Source organism: Drosophila suzukii, chromosome 2R, assembly GCF_043229965.1.
Source record: "Drosophila suzukii chromosome 2R, CBGP_Dsuzu_IsoJpt1.0, whole genome shotgun sequence".
NCBI classification, from domain to species: domain Eukaryota; kingdom Metazoa; phylum Arthropoda; class Insecta; order Diptera; family Drosophilidae; genus Drosophila; species Drosophila suzukii.
The window spans coordinates 10,634,268-10,653,468 of record NC_092081.1 but is presented as its reverse complement, the minus strand read 5'-3'; the positions used below and the strand labels follow the sequence as shown (position 1 = coordinate 10,653,468).

Here is a 19,201-nt window from a genome sequence, read left to right as displayed (position 1 = left end):
ACTGCGACTTTGGTTCCCGGTATAAAATCCTTTCTTGCATATTTTTAAGACCTCTATCCTATCCCATTCTTCTCACCTCTTAGACCCTTTCCCTGTTATTAATACCCAAAAAAAATGTTTAAAAAATGTTTTAAATTTTCGCGACCGTCTGGCAGCTTTCTGTGCGGGCACACTGAAACTAAGTTATAGTACTTTCCTCGCCATATTTACATTATATTTGTATAACGAGCGAGGGGAACACAGTCGTGCCAGCTAATCGCGGCGGGGAATTATGAAATACACGGCAGATACAGATACGTAGCGGCTTCTTGGGCCCAAAGATTCCGCGGCAGGCGGCACAACAGTTTCTAGTCACCCACTATCCTCAAGTTAAACCCGTGATTACATGGCCACCTCGGATTTCGTTTTGGGAGGTCTGGCCTCCGTGGGCGCCACCTTCTTCACCAATCCCATCGAGGTGATCAAGACCCGGATCCAGCTGCAGGGCGAGCTGGCGGCCAGGGGAACCTATGTGGTACCCTACAAAAGCATCGTCCATGCCTTCGTCACGGTGGCCAAAAACGATGGCATGCTGGGCCTCCAAAAGGGTCTGGCTCCCGCGCTGTACTTCGCGTTCGTCATCAATTCCTTCCGGTAGGTATTACCCATCATTCTGTATTTGCTATTTACTAATCTATTATTATCGACTATATCCAATCCCCAGTCTTAGCATTTATTCGGAGGCAATGGAGCGCAAGTGGATGCACAACCGAAATGGCAAGGTGTCCTACGGATTGGGACTCTTGTGGGGCGCCATCGGCGGCGTCGTGGGCGCCTACTTCTCCAGTCCATTTTACTTGGTACGCCAATTATGTGAATGTTGTAGGGGGGGTTACATAAACAAACTGCTTATCTAAATGAGCCGCGTGCTGATCAGTGTTTTGGACCTTCCACAGATAAGAACCACTATTGACAACTGCCTATTAGTATCTATCTAGACATTCAGAAGAAGGGTACCCAACAAAAATTTTATGAACATCAGTTTTCACGAAATCGTCTGGTTGATACCAGTAATTTCCAGATAAGTATTTGAATATCACTTAATGACATAATTTATTCAAAAGAATTTTAGTCAATGGCTTACTATACCATTAACTATACAATCAATAACCTTGATTGGTTAAACACTTATATATTATTAATTTACATGCCAAAACATACATTTTTGTATTATTTTATACCCGTTACTCGTAGAGTAAAAGGGTAAAGCCTTTCGTCGGAAAGTATGAAACAGGCAGAAGGAAGCGTTTCCGACCCCATAAAGTACATATATTCTTGTCCGTCCGTCCGTCCGTCCGGATGAACGCTGAGGTCTCGGAAAATGCAAAAGCTAGAAAGTTTGGATTTGGTGGGTAGATTCCTGAGCTTCTCGCGCAGCGCACGCCTACTCTAACGCCCACAAACCGCCCAAAACTGTGGCTCCTACAGTTTTGATGCTAGAATACAAATTTTAACTGAAATGTATTGTTCTCATCAATACCTATCGATTGACCCAAAAAGTTTGCCAAGCCCACTTTAACGCCCACAAACTTCAAAAAATCGTAAATATAAACGCGGATATCTCGGAAACTATAAAAAATAGAGAATTGGGATTTCAGATTTAGATGCCATACGCCCACAAGGCGCCCAAACCTTTGAAGCCGGCAATTTTCATGCTACAAAAAAATTTTAACTGACTGTATTAGTCTCGTCAATACGTATCGATTGATCCAAAAAAGGTGGCTCATTTCAATCTCGCTTTGCTGCTTGCATATCTCCTTTTCCCTTTGGTCCCTTTAGCTCAGAAACGGGTATCTGATAGTCGAGGTACTCGACTATAGCGTTCTTCCTTGTTTTAATATGTTAAGCTGTTTGCTTAATTTAAATTGCTTATATAATTATTGTATTAACATAAATCGCCCTTCCCTTCCAGATCAAAACGCAGTTGCAGTCGCAAGCCGCGAAGCAGATCGCAGTGGGCTACCAGCATACCCACACTTCCATGCGCGATGCCCTGCGGCAGATCTATACCAAGAATGGAGTGCGAGGACTCTGGCGGGGATCGGTGGCCGCCCTGCCCAGAGCAGCTCTCGGATCGGGAGCCCAGATAGCCACCTTTGGCAAGACCAAAGCACTTCTGGTGGAGTACGATCTGGTGACCCAGCCCACCTTGAACTCCTTTTCGGCTGGCTTAATAGCGGGCTCCATTATGTCGGTGGCCATAACGCCGCCAGATGTGATCTCCACCCGCCTGTACAACCAGGGCGTGGACGCCAAGGGACGTGGTCTGCTCTATCGGGGTTGGCTGGACTGTTTCGTGAAGATCCTGCGATCCGAGGGTGTCTACGGTATGTACAAAGGATTCTGGGCCAACTACCTGCGCAATGCCCCCCACTCAACGTTGGTGCTGCTATTCTTCGACGAGCTTATCGCCCTGCGCACAAAGTATAGTCATCAATGATCCCAAAGATCAGTTGATGGGTAGCATTACTTTAAGAACAAAACTGTTCAACTCGTTTGTAATACCCGCACTTAAATATGTTGTTTTACTTAAGCTAATGTCTAATGTCTTTTAAAATTTATATTTTGTATGTCTGAACTCGGCTTTAGTCTGTAGCGAGTAGCTTAAAATCGTAGTTCCAATCTATTAGCTTAGCAAAGCCTCAGAACCTATTTGTGCCTTCAGTAAGCTAATCTTAGAGCTGCTCCTGTAGCCATTAACTGTGCAATACTTTGGTGAAATAAACCAGTTAGTTTGTTACTTTTACACAAGGAGGTAAGTAAAGAATTAAAAATATTTGTATTAAAAACTGAATCTTGAAGTATTCACTGAAGAGGGTACAGTAAATCCTGAGAACAACATACATTTATATAATTATTTTCACATCTGGGAGGTTCTTAAAATTAGAAAGTATTTTGATCAAATATTATACATTATATAATTACGTAATATTTACACAATGCCATAGGAATGTTTTTAAAATATTGATTTCAAAACATTTTTTCAAACAGAAAAAATCTAATTTCTTAAGTCTTTGAAATTTAAGGTAACGAACTATCGATACTATCGATAATAATAAAAAATTAAGTTTAAATAAAAAATTAAGTTTATTCTACTCCTTCATCTTAATACTTCTACGTAAATAAAAGTAAACCTAAAGATTTCAGCTATATGTATAGCACTTTTATATGTCTAAAAATAAAAATAAATCTACAACATTAACTAATGGGTATTTCCAATAAGTGCTTTTACCTAAATTTTATCTCAGACACAATTCAAGTTAATGAAAAGTAATTTTAAGTTTGGCAATTTTTTGTTAAACTGGTCGAGGTACTACAACTCTGTCGAATACTCATGAGACCGACAGTAAACAAAATGATAACGTAACATCAACCAAATTCAAAACTAAGGTGAAAAGATGACGAAGTCCGATTTTGTGCTGGGCGGCGTGGCCGCAATGGGGGCGGTGATGTTCACCAATCCCATCGATGTGGTCAAGACACGGATGCAGCTACAGGGAGAGTTGGCGTCCCGGGGAACCTATGTGAAGCCCTACAAGAATCTACCCCAGGCCATGGTGCAGATAGTGCGCAACGACGGGCTTCTTGCCTTGGAAAAGGGTCTGGCTCCGGCGTTATGCTATCAGTTTGTCCTCAACTCGGTCAGGCAAGTATTGCTTAGATATCTTTGATATGTATTTCATATGGAAGTCTTGAAGTCGGTAAAATGATTGTTACATGGAGAATAACTATCTTCCAACCCTAGAAACCAGTGGCGGGCCTATGCAATATTAGGAAGGGGTAGACTTATTTTTTATGAAAAAACTCCAAATATATTGGGTCTTCTCCACATATATACAGATATTATAATAAGCAGTACATTTTATATTGGTCACATAATGCCGTCAGTATGTACTATATGTTTTAACGAAGTATTGTTAATAGTTTTAAATTATTTAATTCAAAATTTTTAAGATAAGATTTTTCCTGTAAAGCCTTGTGTTGATAATATACTGTCTGAAGAACTTCAATAAGTAGCAAAATAAAGTTAAATAAGTTGGTACGCATAATTATCTTATCTATGACTTCGTCAAGAAATACAAATAGAGAAAAAACGTTACTACTTAAGACCTAAATTTGAAATTAGTTTAGAAATTTCTGGATCTTTTTATTTTCTTTATCTTTTCTTCTTGTAGGCTAAGCGTTTACTCGAACGCTTTGGAGCTTGGATATTTACAAAACACGGATGGCTCCATATCCTTTTATCGGGGCATGTTTTTCGGTGCCATGGGCGGCTGTGCCGGCACCTCTCTCGCTAGTCCCTTCTATATGGTAAATAGTGGGTGTTACTTTAACCAGACCTTGAGATCTGATTATACTTCACTTCAGATAAAGGCACAACAGCACGCCCAGGCAGTTCAGTCAATAGCCGTGGGCTTCCAGCACAAGCACACCTCGATGATAGATGCCTTCCTGCACATTTACAGGACCAATGGAATTCCGGGATTCTGGCGCGGATCGTTGGCGAGCATGAGCCGAACGCTAGTTGCCTCCAGTGTTCAGATTGGTAGCTTTCCCAAGGCGAAGGCCATGCTAAAGGATAACGGATGGGTAACGCATCCGGTTCTGCTTTCCTTTTGCGCCGGATTGACCTCGGGTAGCCTGGTCTCAGTGGCCAACTCTCCATTAGATGTGGTCACCACTCGGATGTACAATCAGCCAGTGGATGAAAAGGGACGAGGCCTAGTTTATCGCGGCTTGGTAGACTGTTTTACCAAGATCCTGAAGACGGAGGGTCTCCACGGGATGTACAAGGGCTTTTGGCCCATCTACCTCCGAACTGCCCCCCACAACACCTTGATATTTGTATTTTTTGATAAGTTGCTTTACCTGCGCGATCATTATGTTTTCCCCCAGAACACGAACTGAAAGTATTTTTTCTTCTTCTTTTTTCATTATATACATATATTAATAATAAAGAGGCAGATTACACTGTATACAAAATGATCGTATATTAACCATGTTACAACCCTTGGGGAAATGACAAGTAGTCTTCCATTCTTGATATTGGAGTTTTGAAAAACGGATTTCAATCTTACCAAAATCTGGCAGCTCTGCTGTCGCTTTACATTGTTTTCAAAATTCTAAATTGCGAGGAAAATTAAACTTATGTCGTAGGAACACCGCCAAAGGATTACTTAACCCCAAAAATAAAATAAAATATTGAAAAACCGCCAGGATTGTCGCTTTAGTAAGACCAGTAGTGCATTTCCTATTTGGTATTCTCGGCTGCGTCGGTCACACTGTCACACAAGTGTTGGGAAAGTCGGCGGCGTCGCATATTTTTGATTGACAACTTGGCTTTGATATTTTGAAATATTATCGGTGCAAAATGGCCTCCCAGGTGACCCAGGTGCAGCAGTTCTTCAACGGCTACAAACAGAATGTCGGCCGGGCACTGCGCGATGCTTCCAAGCCCTGGACCAAGGCCTTCGATACGGTGGAGGAGAAGACCGGTGTGGACAGGGTCAACATTTTCATCGGTGAGTGTGTTGTCCCGGCGACGTCATCGCGTGTCCTTGCCACAGACACCGCCCCATTAGAAAGCCCACCTCTGACCTCCTGGTAATTGACTGCGTAACCAGTGAATTTCATCGAAATGCAGTGGAATTTTTCGGGATGCATATAAATAGCAACCTGTTATATATAGCAATGCTATGTGGTTGAATCGTGATGGGGGGTTTAATCACCCCCTGGTGACCAATTAGGGAACTAATCACTCGACTAAAACGCCAAAGCCCAATTAAATAGTGTTTCTAGTTTTATCACCAAGCGCTCCACAAGTACACCGAATACCCTGGTATTTCAGCATGTGATGTGTGCGTGTAGGCAGCTACGTAGGCAGCTGCCGATGTGTGCGTCTCTTATCCACAAAAGTTTCATGTTTTGTGCTTTTCTTTGTTTACTTTAACGAAAGTACATTTTCTCAGAACGCGTTCGCCGCGAGCAATATATTTCGCGCATTCCACAATTTTCATATTTCCTAAACGGTCCGGCGAAAGTCCAGCTCCGCGGGGTCAAAAGGTCTAAAAATTGAGACGTGGCGCTCGGCACACGTGGAGAAAATCCACACACCTGTGTGCGTAGACCCACAGAGCTTTAAGTTCCAGTTCCAGAGCTCGCCGGATTGACCGATGTGGCTCTGGGAGTATATTATGCTAATCAGACATCGACGGGAGGTGCGGCGCAAGGTCAGAGTTCCCCTGGTTTACCTGGGAATAGGTGAGAATGCGGTCATAATTGCCATAAAGGAAATATACCCTTGAAGTGCTGACAAACATTGATTCATCACTTGATCACTTGGCCTCATTAGTTGAGCGGCTATAGGATAAGTTGTTGGCAGATTTTAAGATTTATAACGATTTAAACACAATGATGTTTCGCGAATTGTGGGTAAACATTTCTTTGGGTGTAGGATAATTGTAATAACAATTATAGAACAAATTAAGATGACAGATGTGCGAATCCGGCTAACGAACTGTGTATGTAAACAGACATCTATGAAGAAAGCTATCATGTAAAACGAGCTATCAGATCAACTTGCCTGTAAGCCGTGATGACAAACCAGAATGCATACAACTGTAAGGTCTTTAATATCGATTTAACAAACTTATAATCAAAGTTATAATACCCTTCGGCCAGGGTATAAATATAATTAGCCGTCGTCTAGCATGAATGACATCATACATTTATGGCAAAACAACAGGCCGTAGTCCGCTCATCTGGGCGGGCAAAATGCAACTGGCCGGGATCAGAGACAGGTCGAGACATCCATTGACAACAGCTAAGGGTTTATAATTAGACAACGGCATGGGGCGGTTTAGGAACCCCAGGGATCCGCGAAGGGGCGCCCATAAAAAGGGTACAGGTATATGGCTTAATGTCCTTCGAACAGTTAGTCTTGTAGCTAAAGTGTGTAAGTTAAGAAACCCTTTGATCGCCCTGCGCCTTGTAAAACCGCTCCTGCCTTGGACCTGCTTATAGCCAAAGGGAAAATGCGCTTCTAGGGCAGCAGCAATTGACCAACTAGACGGCAAGCATGGCAGTCGAGGGATTGGAGAGCAAAATAGTCGAGCTGTTTGTAGAGAACGCTTTCCTGCGCTTCGGTAGATCTCCAGCAATCTTATAAAGCTTTTCCCTAATAAGGCGTGATTTACTCTTTCCAGGTGCTGCTGGATTCGTCGCCCTCTATCTCATCTTCGGCTATGGCGCCCAACTGCTGTGCAACATCATTGGAGTGCTGTACCCCGCCTACATCTCCATCCATGCCATCGAGTCCAGCTCGAAGCAGGACGACACCAAGTGGCTGATTTATTGGGTCACCTTCGGCATCTTCACGGTCATTGAGTTCTTCTCTGGCCTGCTGACTTCGGTGATTCCCTTCTACTGGCTGCTGAAAGTGAGTTTTGTGTGCCTTCCTAAGTGGTTCTTGAAATTGAATGGTATACCGTGTTTTCCAGTGTGCTTTCCTCATTTGGTGCATGCTGCCTACGGAACAGAACGGTTCCACCATTATCTACGCCAAGCTGGTGCGACCCTACTTCCTGAAACATCACGAATGTGAGTGAATAGTTGAAGTACCTCTTGAAGTATAAATTAGGCTAATTAAGGATCTTTTTTCCCCTTAGCTGTCGACAGGATCATCGACGATGGCATGAAGAAGGCCGCTGGAGTGCTAAAGCACGACTAGGATGTGCCGATGTGCCGTAGCTTCGCCCGCTGCTCGCTTACCCATGCATTTGGTTTAGGGCCCGGTCACCAACCTCACCTCGTATTGGTTACGTTTTGCAATAAATTTTAAATCTGTACTTATTTTGTTGTTGATAAGAAGAGCACCAGTGGTCGCTGAACAAGTAGAAATCTCCGCTTGTTAAACGTTAAAAACGAAAACGAGGCTTTTATTGAGGAACTACTACGTGCTTCAAGCGGTTGATTCCGCCTTCTCTGCTGTGGCCTCCGCCTCGGCCGCAGCTCTCCGGTTCCGCCAGGCGGACATGTAGGTACGTGGGTGAATGGGTAGCAATCCGGCGATTCCCAGGAGCTCGGCAGCCGGCGTAGACAAGTGGGCCCCCTTGCCCAGCCAATAGCGAATCCTCTCGGTGTTCAGGGCCACCAAACGTTCGTTGTAATCGTTGGGCAGGGGATCAAAGGAGCCAACCTGCTCGATGACGGGCTGGTGCTGGTTCTTGCGCCTCTAAAACAGGGGATATTATTATTTATAAGAAGTTATATCCCTTTTAAAGGGCTATAAATACCCACCTCCATGACCACAATGTGGTAGAAAGGCCGGTTGGTGCAGCCCAGGCGCACGAATCGTATGATCTTGGCCGACTTGGCGTAGAAGCGACCAATGCCACTGGCCGGCGACAGAGACATCTTAATATTTTATAGATATAATACAAGATTTAATATAAATTAAATTTTCAATCGAAAAATGTGAATTGTTATGCAAAGCGTGACCGTTGAGGGAACTTTGAAAAATACCCAAAGATATGGTTACTCTGGGCAACCCATTCCAGCGTTGCCAGACATCGAGCACGCGATAGTTGCGGCCCGCTGACAACCCTGGCCCGCGCACACACAAGATGGCGTCAGAGAACGAGAAGCACGAACACTAAGGAATTTGTCTGTGTCTGTGAATTATATTGGAGGAAAAAGAGTGTTTTGTTTATAAATTTAATTGCAAAAACTGCACATAGCCACACGGGGCGCGTGCACACACATCGACGCACACGCACACCCACGCCCACACGTCGCCAGAAGTCGCTTAAAACCGAGAGTGTTATCAATGGAGTGTCGTTCCCCAACGCCAAGTGAATTTTTTTAGAGACCGTGCCGAGGGACGGAAAAAAATGGCGCCCGCAGCCAGAGCAGCAACTTGACTTTCTTTTCGGTCTATATAGTGTATAGTTCGCCCCCGTCTCGTCGTCGGCGAACGAATGCGGTGATTTTTTGTCGATTTTGTCGCAGTGCGATATCCCCCAGAAGAAAAATATAAAAAGTGCTTGAAAAGAACCCCCAAACGATTGAAATTGTTGTGTATATTTCGGACTATCGAACACACAGCCGCAAAAAAAATACCATTACCAATTTCCATTTACTACTACTACTAGAAAGGAGGCTAGTATTTTGTACGTGCTTTAGAATACATACATACATACCTACATATACCACAAGCAAGCGAGAAGTGCAATTACATTTGCGTTTGGAAATTTTGCGCTTTTTTCTCTTCCGTTCCGTTCCGTCTCCCGCCCCCCCGAAAAATCCCGCCCCGTTCCGTTAACCCCCCTCTCTCTAAACAATGTGCGCCGCCCAGAATCCGCCGCCCTTCGGCTATACCTGGGGCTTTGCTGACAACGGCAACCGCGCCACCGAATCGGTACTGGAGATATCGCCGAACATCAACTACACGGTCAGCGGGGAGTCGGTGAGTTTAAAACTAAAGTCTATATTATAGGAAAGTTATCCTTTGAATACTGTCAGGATGTACCCCCCAAACCCCCTCCCCCTCTGCTCCAGGTGCGTGTGTAGGTGTGTTGCTGTTGCTTTCCCACACCGAATCGTGTTGTGGCCCACCAACGCATACATACAAACGCACACACGCACTGCGTTATACTCGCTCACCCACTCGTTCGCTCGCCTCACCAACACTCGCTGCTTTCGGCAACGAACTGTGTATGTATACGGCCCGACTGGCATTCACGTATACGGTATACCGAATACGTGGAAAAACGAGTGACTGAGACATACAGACGGGTATGTGTACATCCGTACATACATGTACGTTGTACAATGTATATATGCATGCACACGCCACAGCCACACTTTATGTAACTGCGTTGTCATGCGAATATACGAATATATACAGGGGGAATGGAGCGAGTGTGTTAGAATTCTTTTACCATACATCCATAGGGGTTTTTTTCGTTTCCATTTCATTCGTAAACATTCATAATTTGGTATTTGTAAAGCGAATGCGTACACAAAACACACATTTCGAGCGGTGTGTGTGCGCGCAGAGAAATGCCAGTCCCAGTCCCAAAATAAAAACACACGCGCACCTGGCAAATAAGTAAATAAATAAATAGTTATTGCTAAAGGTCCAACCATCCCCCCCACCCAAAATATCCAAGCAATTAATTAACGGGAAGGTCGTGAAATTCTCAAAAGTCTGGCAGCTGGCAAAGGCAATCGATGCTAATCGATATTTTCCTAGACTATGTATCGCTAACCCAATTTAAGTTCTATTAATAATTATTGCTTCCCCCCTTGATTTGGTTGTTGTTGTTGCTTTTGAGTTTGTTTTGTATATCTTTTTGGAGAGCAACAATTTTTGTTGTGCAATTCAATGGAGAAATTGCGTTTGTTTTTCTTCTTTTTTTGTTGTTGCCAGCACTTACACAACTGCAAACGCGGCGAATTCGTCGCACTTGCGCGCCCGATTTCTACATGTGTGTGCGTCAGTGGCGAATTCGCCGCAGTTACTTTTCTGTTTGTGTGAGTGTTATACACGCACAGAAATGACGTGTGCTCTTTGGTGTGCGTTTTGTCGTGCGTGTGTTTTGATTACTTTTGCCGTACCGTTTTGGCGCCCAACACGCACACACTCACATGCCACGATGTCCAATTGCACTCACACACCCATAGAGTGAAAAAGGCGCGCTTTCTGCGACCATCCCCTCACGCCATCACCCCCACCCCCTGTCATTCCACCACTCTCTGTTTATCATCTGTTGCCGCACTGCTGGCTGCGCAGGTGTAGCGTGGTTATTGGCTATCAATCAGAGCGAAAAACAAGCAACGAAAACAAAACCATAGCACGGTTAGAAGCATTAACCGCTAACTTGAGGCGCAGCTTGCAGATCTTAGCATAGCGAGTGGCGACTGTACTATCTCTTAAGTTCCAAAAAGGCTTCACCTTTGCTCTTCATTCAGAATTGCAAATACCTTGCGTAAACTCAACGCCAATTAAAAATTTATATTTCAAAAGCAATTTTATATTTAATTCTCGTTTTATGAGTTAGCCGTTAAAACCATTTTTAATTTTCTTAAATTAAATTAAGAAAGATTCCAAAATTAATACGTTTTCATTGAAAGTCCAGAGTGTACTAATTATTATTAGGGTTATCATAAAATACGGTAAAAAAAAATGATTAACAATATAATTTCGTAAAAAAAAATACATATGTATGTAGATATCCTGATTTAAGGAAGTGTAGACTTAAATATGATTATATACTTTATACATATGTATATTGACTAGGCGAAATAGCTTATTCAAAAACACGTGTAAATGAATTGAATTCGATGAATTCCAAAATTTCAAATCAGAAAAAATTCTAAAATATTTAATATTTGTGAAAATAGCTTTACTATATTGAGCGATTTCCTTAAATTATTGTATTGTTTCTCTATATAAGCTCTGAAGTTTATTTGTTAGTTTAGGAAGTAACATTTAAACACTAACCTTAGAACAATCAGTACTAAAATTCCTTTCTGTTTTAGATGCCCTATCTGCTATCGACGGATGGATCATTGGCTGTTCAAAAGGACGTTAAAGGCCTCACAGCTGGCGGCAAAAATAATGTCGTACGTCGCATGTTTGTCGTGAACGATCCATCGTTTCCGCCTGGAACACAGAGGTGCGTTGGAGTTAGTCCACCAAAATATATCCATCACTACTTCATTTTCTGTGTCGCCTTCCAGAGTTATCACCGCCGGAGGAGGATCGACGGTGGTCAAGAAGCAGGACCCCAATCAGCAGGTTCTGAGCCTCGACAAGAACTGTAAGTGAATCGATTTAAAGCGAACAAAAAACCCTTCGAATCGAATCAGTGTTGCACGCATTGCTGTTACTGTGTTGTGATTATCTATATATTTTGGGTTTTCTGTTAATCGATTGTTTTTCTCTCTCTACTCCCGTTTATTTATTTTATTTATATATTTTTTAATTCTCGCTCGATCTCGCTCGCCCTTGAATTCAACCCGATAAACCGAACCCGAACCCGAAACCGAACCCCAAAATCCACCATCTCCTCCAAAAAACTCCCACCGTGCTTGTGTGTTTGCCCGTATTGCTATTGCACCTGATCCACCCACCGACCCACCGATCATTTCGCTAACTGCACCACACAAACACCACATCACTGTCACCATTTAACACCACATACACACAACACCTCATCACTTGGCGGGCGGCGGGCGCGGGCTGATCGAACCTTCTCCAATCGGAACGATATGATACCCATCGAAACGAAACAACAACAGATCTGCTGGTGGATCCGGCCACGGCCGCAGCAGCTGCAGCCGCTGCTGGTGGGGATCCAGGGCTCGCCCACCACCACACGTTGACCAACGGCAGCATCGTAGATGCCAAGACCGGACAGACGGTGCTTACCGCCGGCTCTGCGGCAGCAAAGTCGCACTTCAGCTCGATCGGAGCACTGCATCTCACGCAAGAGGAGTGCAACGAGATCCTGATCAAGCGCGCCATCGCTGCCGGCCACCATCAGACGCACACGATCACCGACGGATCCCATCACCATGCGTCCGGCGGGACACCAAGTAAGCATCTCAAATCTGTGTTTGTTACCACCCCTGCTCCGGTCCACCACTCCTCCTCCTCCACACACACACTATACAATCAATCCACACTCTCCCGATTGAAGTAATCCCCACCGGTATACACCGTATATATACCCGGCATATTGGTACATTCTCGGTTCCGGTTGCTTTTTATCCGGTTGCGTGGCATAATTACGTTACGTTTTACGTTTGTAATCTTAGTTTTTGCCATTTTTTAGTTTGCCTAACGCTAACTTTAAGTTTGATTAACCCCCAATTGAACCTAATACTTATTTAATTTGCATATTCAGTTTGTTCGGATCTTTGATTTTTTTCCTTTTGTTTCTTCTCTATTTTTTTTGTATCTTCCTTTGAATTCCATTTGGCTTTTGTTCCGTTGGCGGTGCAACAACACTCTTAGGTGACATACTTCCTGGTATTTCAGTTCAAGTACAGAAAGTAATACAAGGACTGGAGGATAACGAAGACTCGCAGGGCGAAGCACCCAACTTAAAGTTGGAGCCTGGCACATTAGAGTTGTCCCCGAAGACCGAACTACAGGAATCAATGCATTTCAGCGAAGTAAGTCAAATCTGTTGAAGACTTATAATAATATTTGTAATGGTTTATTAACGGATTTTCCGTTTCCCTTTAGACGGACGCCACCATCAAGAAGGAACGCCCGTACAGTTGCGACGAGTGCGGCAAGTCCTTTCTGCTCAAGCATCATCTGACAACCCACGCACGCGTGCACACAGGTGGTTGTTCTTGTTCCTGGCAGAATACCCCCAACCATCGAGCGGGCCTAATCATATCGTTTACCCCACAGGTGAACGCCCCCACATCTGCACCCACTGCGGCAAGAGCTTCGCGCACAAGCACTGTCTCAACACTCACCTGCTTCTTCACTCCACGGAGCGACCCTATCAGTGCCAGGAGTGCAAGAAGAGCTTCACCCTCAAGCACCATCTGCTGACCCACTCGCGTGTCCACAGCCGCGAACGACCGTTCGTCTGCCAGGAATGCGGACGTGCCTTTCCGCTAAAGCGACACCTGGTCACGCACAGCAAGTTCCACGCCGGCGAGCGACCCTATGTCTGCGAGGAATGCGGTGAGAGCTTTGCCCAGGAGAACCACCTGATTATGCACTCGCGGTAAGTTGTCATTCAAATAGTCTCTGATTTGTTGAACTGACCTTAGTGTGTTCTCTAACCGCACAGCTTCCATGGTTCATTGAATCCATTTGTTTGTGCCGAATGCGGAGCTTCGTTTCCACGCAAGTTCCAACTGGTTAACCACGGACGTATTCACGGCAAAATCCCCCACTCGTGCACTGTGTGCGGCAAAGAGTTTCTACAGAAGCGAACGCTGGTTTCCCACATGAGGTGAGCATTGATCTCTTTACTGCCAAGTAGCACTCTCTTATCTTAACCACTTCAAAAGGCGCGTACATACTGGCGAGCAAGCGCATCCCTGCGTCAGCTGCGGCGAGGGATTCCTCACCAAGGCTGAGCTGCACCAGCATGTGAGGACGGCGCACAATGGCGTCAATCCAAACACTAGCAGTGCCACCATCATAGCCAATCAGCAGGTATGCATCATGAGCCTTAACTGAAACATGTAAATTGAGATTGACTGGTTTAAATTAAAAACTCAAGCAGCTGCAACAGGCCCATCATCATCAGGCCGGTCAACAGACGCATCCGCAGACCATAACCGTGGTGAGCAACCCGGGTAACTCCACGTTGCTAACTGTCTCCACCACGGATGCCAATGGCGTGGCACGTCCGCAGTTTGTGTGCCGGTAAGTATTGGGCGTAGGTGGAATACCCCTTGGAACATCCCTTAATCTTCTCATATCATTACAGCGAGTGTGGCAGCGCTTTTAATAGCCGAGAGGCCTTGGCACTTCACTTGCGCCTTCACACTGGCGACAAGAGCCTGATGACAGATCTGTGTGCCTTGACAGCCGCTCTGCCCGGACACTTTTTAAGCACGGCCAGCCTAAATCCGGGCACCGTGGTCACGGCCAACCCGAATCTGGTGGGCCAGAGCCCAGTGCCTGTGCAGATCATATCGTCCACCGGTCAGGTTATGTCGCAGACCACACTGGTGCAGGCCGCCAACTCGACCCATCCCCAGGCTGTGGTCACCGCAGTGCCCACCATGCCCGTGCACAGCCAGCAGCAGCATCTGCAGCACGTGGCACAGCAGCAGCAGCAACAGCAGCAACAACAGCAGCAACAGCAGCAGCAGCACGTCGTTTCCGTTGCGCCGGCCAACAAGCCGAAGTCGCATTTCTGCGCCAGCTGCGGCAAGGGATTCGCCGCCAAACACGGACTCATGCAGCACAATCGGCGACACCCGAACGGCGGATGCACGGTGCGCACCCACGTGTGCGAGTGCGGCAAGGCGTTCTTCCAGAAGAACCACCTGATGCTGCACCAGCGCCAGCATCTAGAGACGAAGCCAGCCATATCGCAGCAACAGGTATGCTAGTCTCCAGACTCCCAGTCCAGTGCCTATCCGATAGCCCGATAATCAGATAATCAGTTAACCCATTTAACCTGATATCCCGTCACCCACGGATCCGATTCGATCTGATCTGAACCGCTCCGTTCCGCTCTTTAATGCTTTGATTTACACTACTTAGTTAGCGTTAAGTCTAATTCTAGTTGGGAGTAAGTTAGGCAGCCCTAACGTACATGTTAAATACTAAGCACCTAAGCAATGTTATCAATTCAACAATAAACGATTCTTATTGGCATCTCCAAACGGCTTTGTCGGTCCTGTCGGGAAGCGGCGAACTGTTTTAGCTTACTCTAAGTTAAATGTCCCACTTGTTTTGCGTCTCCTTCTATCTGCAACGCCCGCCCCATGTTACCCATCTATATATGTACCATCGAACCAATGAAACCGAATCTGAAACATAATCGCATTACCTTTTCCAATACTTTGCAGCTTGTTGTACCAACTACTTCTTACTAAGAATTAAACGAAACAGAAAAACTGAAAAAGATAAATAAAACCACAAATGAACATTAAAACCTAATCAAACCAAAACCAACTCGAGCGACAACCATTCGCACAAGCGCACACGCACGCGTTAGAGTTTGAATTTAAATTCAAATTCCGATTCAGATTCGAAAGGTATTGGGGTCTTTGGATCCGAACCGATCGGATCTGATGAGATGGGTGCGTGTGTGTGTGCGGGTGTGTCTGCCTATGTGAAGGTGGTGTGTCTGTCTATGCGTGTTCTCTCACCAAATCTATAAATTAAAAGAAATCCATAACTCTGCAATGAATACAATCTAATCGTATCGTATCAAATCGAATTCCATTCAAAGGCTTCAGTTTGCGCGTTTAGGTGTGTATGAAACATCCAAATTATCGCTAATTGTCTATAAGTGTTCCCTATTTATCATGATATTATGTATGTCTCCCGTTGTTTTTGCTGATTTTATTGTTGTTTGCCGTATGCTTAGAGATACTCCTAGTTATAGTCGACTCTGCCTGCGTCTGTCCTGTATCTCCCTTATCACCTGTTTATGTTTTGCGTGCTCTCCTTCTTTATTTTCCCCTCCCTCCGAAGCTTGCAACACGTTGCTTGTGCCCTCTTTGCGTAATCTTTAGTTTAGTTAATATTATTTCTGCATATCTAGTCGTCTAGTCGAGATGCTGAAGTGGCTGAACGAGTCTTCCCGGGTTGAGTTTAACTTCTTTTGTGCTTCCCCACTTTTACAGGAGGCCTCTGCCCAGCAGCAATTGGCGGCAGCCAGCGAACAGCAACAGGTGCAGGTGCAGATAATGCCCGATGGCCAGATCCACGGAAAGGTGATCAAGTACGAGATCTGCCGCAGTGTCTTGCCGGAGGATCAGCAGCAGGAGCAGGGGGACATGAGTGCGGACTAATCTGGAGCGATTGTATATACGTGGCAAGTGCAACAGCGACACCAGCAACACATAGATAGCAGCAACAGCATCAGTAGCAACACCCACAACGCATAGAAGAACACCAGATCCCTCCCAGAACGGTCCTCGGAGTGAGGCGAATGCGTCGTAAGCGATTCCCTTAATTGTAATATTTTAGTTAGTCTTAGGTTACCGGCTAAGTAATCGCATTGTACACATAAAAGTTAACTAGCGTTACAGACATGAACACACACACCTTATATAATATATATATATATATACAGACATATATAGATTTACGATTTAGAGAGTATCTGTTAATTTTTGCGATGCCTTGGTCGCATCTAAAACAACAACCTGTATGAGTTGCAAGTTTTAAAGCGTTACGTTCAATTGGTTTTACGCATTACACGAGTTTTAATAACACAACTTATACACAAACTTATATTCAACTAGACGACAAATATTTATGCTTAAGTGTAAACTGTAAACATATTAACACGAAACATAGACGGATAACGACTACGGATAGTTCTAGACACTAGCGCATGCGTTGCACTTGAATACGTAACACCGGGGGCTCCAATCCAGTAGTGGCGAGGCGTGGGCGATAGCGTGGTCGCGAGTGTGGGCGTGGACTTGGGACTGAATCTGGGTATGGGTAGGGGTATTCCTGTCCAGAATCGCGTTGGTGCAGCACATTTCGAATGTACATACAGAAACCGGAGTTTGCTGCAACACACCAAGTAAATGCATAACAGGTCTGACAGAGTGGAGGGACTCGAACCGGAGAGTCTGGAGGCTAAGGAATGTGGAGTAGGTGCCTGGCACAAAAACTAGCTAACACAGATATATCCAACACGAACGGCGACGGAGATCTTTAGCGTAGGTGACTGCAATTGTTTGACAACCCCAAAACACAGCCTAGCAAAAGAAAAAAACTTTACAAATTATTCAATGAAATTAGAACACAAGAAGCAGCTAACAAGAACAGACACTCTTATAACCAAACGACCCACATCATCCAATGCACGCTTGGCGACGTATATCACACTGTAAAAATTCGAAGTTAAGTCTTAGGAACGCGTTAAAGCAGACGGAACATAATTGGTAATTATCGTAATCGGATAAATGAAACAATAAATAATGAACATACACTAAGCATATATTTTAATATGTAAGCCTTAAAGAAATACAAACGGAAAATATGAATTATAATAAACAAAACAACGTGTAATTGCAATTAATGGTGAATTGTTCAAGCAATGGAGACTGTTCACCTTGCGAAAATATTATGGGGGGTCTTATCTATACTTTTATTTTAACCCGCCAAGCAGCGATCATTTGGTTTTCTATATTTCGATAAGAATAGCGCCATATACCGTGCGATTCATAATATCACTATTGTTTGGATTTGACGCATTAAGTCATATCCAAACAATTGTAACATTACTTGACAGATAGATCGTTGCATTGTGAGTTCAATACAGTTCAACCATATTGGTAACATTTTTCAACACACGTTCAGTGACTTGGGGATAATTGAGTGACCTAATGTTCTGACTCGCAGTGTACCGCCCAAGGAACTTTCTTTTGTCAAAAATGAATGAATAACTTATTTATAGATTGGCGATTAAACAAACAGACGCAAGTATTTGCCATATTGACTGTGAGTCAACGCAATTGCAATTTTTCACCAGTAAATCGTTAAGATACTTATGGTATGAGTGTGAGGATGGGAGTATCTAAAGTGTACAAAGTTGGTATGCTAATTTCGCAGAATGCCAAGGCAAAAGTAATGTTAGATAAGATAACACTAATATATGTGGAAACTCAACACAAATTGTTCTCTAATGGTTTTGCCTAAGCGAAAACATTAGGCGAAGCGTTTTCAGGTGTCTCAAAATGGCATGAAACTATTACCTTTGAGTTCCTGCCCCAATCGACGGATAGGTCCAAGCACGTCGGGAGTGTCCAACATGCTAGCCGTAATCATTACAATTCATTCACCGCCGTAACTTTTAATTGTTTTTAATTTTTTCGAGCTACAAGTGAATAAAATATTCGCCATGCTACGTGACTGGGCTCCTCTTCATGCCCATATGGGCATCGGTTGAGTCAGTTTTGGATATTCCGGCGTCAGAGAATGTCGTTTGCAAGTCTGCCCTAAAAGTGCATTGTGCAATGGATGGGGCGCAGTAGGCAGTAAAAAAAACCATTTCGGAGATCTCGACATTTCGGCCAACTGGCTGCCAAATAAGGGCTGACATGGACACGTTACCTTGATGTGCATTTCGGCTTATTGTTAAATTAAAATAAATTGAACTTGAGGCTACGCGACAGCCGAAACTTGCGCATAAATTGCGAGCACGCCTCTCAGAATTCAATTCCAAGGAAACACTGTGAGATGAGCGTCGAGATGTCATCATCATCATCCCCACACTCGATAAAGCTATCTTCCTAATTAGTCGGTCCCCACTTTTTGTTCTCAACGCACTGGCATAGTTTCCAATTGCCATTTGATCTGAATTGCAGCATGCTCCAGATCCAGTTGCAATTTTAGGCCCATGCCCATGTCGATTTGTGTGTGCGGTGAATTGCTAAGCAGGTTCCACTGTGGCCGCTTTTATTTGCCACTTTAATTTTG

General features: G+C 44.4%; 5 protein-coding genes across 25 annotated transcripts; 4 read left to right on the top strand and 1 right to left on the bottom strand.

Annotated features, from left to right (window-relative positions):
* Nucleotides 1-225: 225 nt before the first annotated feature.
* LOC108010013 (solute carrier family 25 member 35-like) lies at nucleotides 226-2,790 on the top strand. The gene is made up of 3 exons (XM_017074805.4): nucleotides 226-633; nucleotides 704-839; nucleotides 1,952-2,790. Exons 1-3 carry the CDS (start codon nucleotides 386-388, stop codon nucleotides 2,477-2,479), a joined length of 912 nt encoding a protein of 303 aa, XP_016930294.4. The 5' UTR covers nucleotides 226-385; the 3' UTR covers nucleotides 2,480-2,790.
* Nucleotides 2,791-2,987: 197 nt separating this feature from the next.
* Nucleotides 2,988-4,981, top strand: LOC108008697 (solute carrier family 25 member 35). The gene is made up of 3 exons (XM_017072592.4): nucleotides 2,988-3,685; nucleotides 4,215-4,350; nucleotides 4,408-4,981. The coding sequence occupies exons 1-3, from the start codon at nucleotides 3,438-3,440 to the stop codon at nucleotides 4,945-4,947; spliced, it is 924 nt and encodes a 307-aa protein (XP_016928081.3). The 5' UTR covers nucleotides 2,988-3,437; the 3' UTR covers nucleotides 4,948-4,981.
* A 317-nt stretch (nucleotides 4,982-5,298) lies between these two features.
* On the top strand, nucleotides 5,299-7,886 carry ReepB (Receptor expression enhancing protein B). 3 transcript variants are annotated; one of them, XM_017073627.4, is made up of 4 exons: nucleotides 5,299-5,561; nucleotides 7,245-7,477; nucleotides 7,539-7,638; nucleotides 7,707-7,886. In XM_017073627.4, exons 1-4 carry the CDS (start codon nucleotides 5,411-5,413, stop codon nucleotides 7,766-7,768), a joined length of 546 nt encoding a protein of 181 aa, XP_016929116.1. In that variant the 5' UTR covers nucleotides 5,299-5,410; the 3' UTR covers nucleotides 7,769-7,886. The 3 variants fall into 3 exon arrangements, with proteins under 3 accessions (XP_016929116.1, XP_016929117.2, XP_016929118.1); XM_017073628.4 differs by lacking the exon at nucleotides 5,299-5,561 and adding an exon at nucleotides 6,035-6,300; XM_017073629.4 differs by lacking the exon at nucleotides 5,299-5,561 and adding an exon at nucleotides 7,103-7,184.
* Nucleotides 7,887-7,945: 59 nt separating this feature from the next.
* On the bottom strand, nucleotides 7,946-8,559 carry mRpS16 (mitochondrial ribosomal protein S16). The gene is made up of 2 exons (XM_017073630.4): nucleotides 8,338-8,559; nucleotides 7,946-8,272 (listed from the first exon to the last, which is right to left on the bottom strand). The coding sequence occupies exons 1-2, from the start codon at nucleotides 8,452-8,454 to the stop codon at nucleotides 8,000-8,002; spliced, it is 390 nt and encodes a 129-aa protein (XP_016929119.1). The 5' UTR covers nucleotides 8,455-8,559; the 3' UTR covers nucleotides 7,946-7,999.
* A 507-nt stretch (nucleotides 8,560-9,066) lies between these two features.
* On the top strand, nucleotides 9,067-17,797 carry cg (zinc finger transcription protein combgap). 19 transcript variants are annotated; one of them, XM_065863528.2, is made up of 13 exons: nucleotides 9,067-9,209; nucleotides 9,395-9,505; nucleotides 11,584-11,720; nucleotides 11,785-11,864; nucleotides 12,346-12,643; nucleotides 13,029-13,224; nucleotides 13,298-13,403; nucleotides 13,472-13,796; nucleotides 13,863-14,027; nucleotides 14,086-14,233; nucleotides 14,301-14,446; nucleotides 14,511-15,132; nucleotides 16,387-17,797. In XM_065863528.2, exons 3-13 carry the CDS (start codon nucleotides 11,584-11,586, stop codon nucleotides 16,552-16,554), a joined length of 2,391 nt encoding a protein of 796 aa, XP_065719600.1. In that variant the 5' UTR covers nucleotides 9,067-9,209; nucleotides 9,395-9,505; the 3' UTR covers nucleotides 16,555-17,797. The 19 variants fall into 19 exon arrangements, 16 of the variants coding, with proteins under 16 accessions (XP_065719600.1, XP_036669576.1, XP_016929120.2 ...); XR_010653594.2 differs by lacking the exon at nucleotides 9,067-9,209 and adding an exon at nucleotides 15,604-16,009 and having other exon boundaries at nucleotides 9,338-9,505; nucleotides 12,346-12,642; nucleotides 13,088-13,224; nucleotides 13,298-13,400; nucleotides 14,304-14,446; XR_011603785.1 differs by lacking the exon at nucleotides 9,067-9,209 and adding an exon at nucleotides 15,604-16,009 and having other exon boundaries at nucleotides 9,338-9,505; nucleotides 13,298-13,400; nucleotides 14,304-14,446.
* Nucleotides 17,798-19,201: the final 1,404 nt, after the last annotated feature.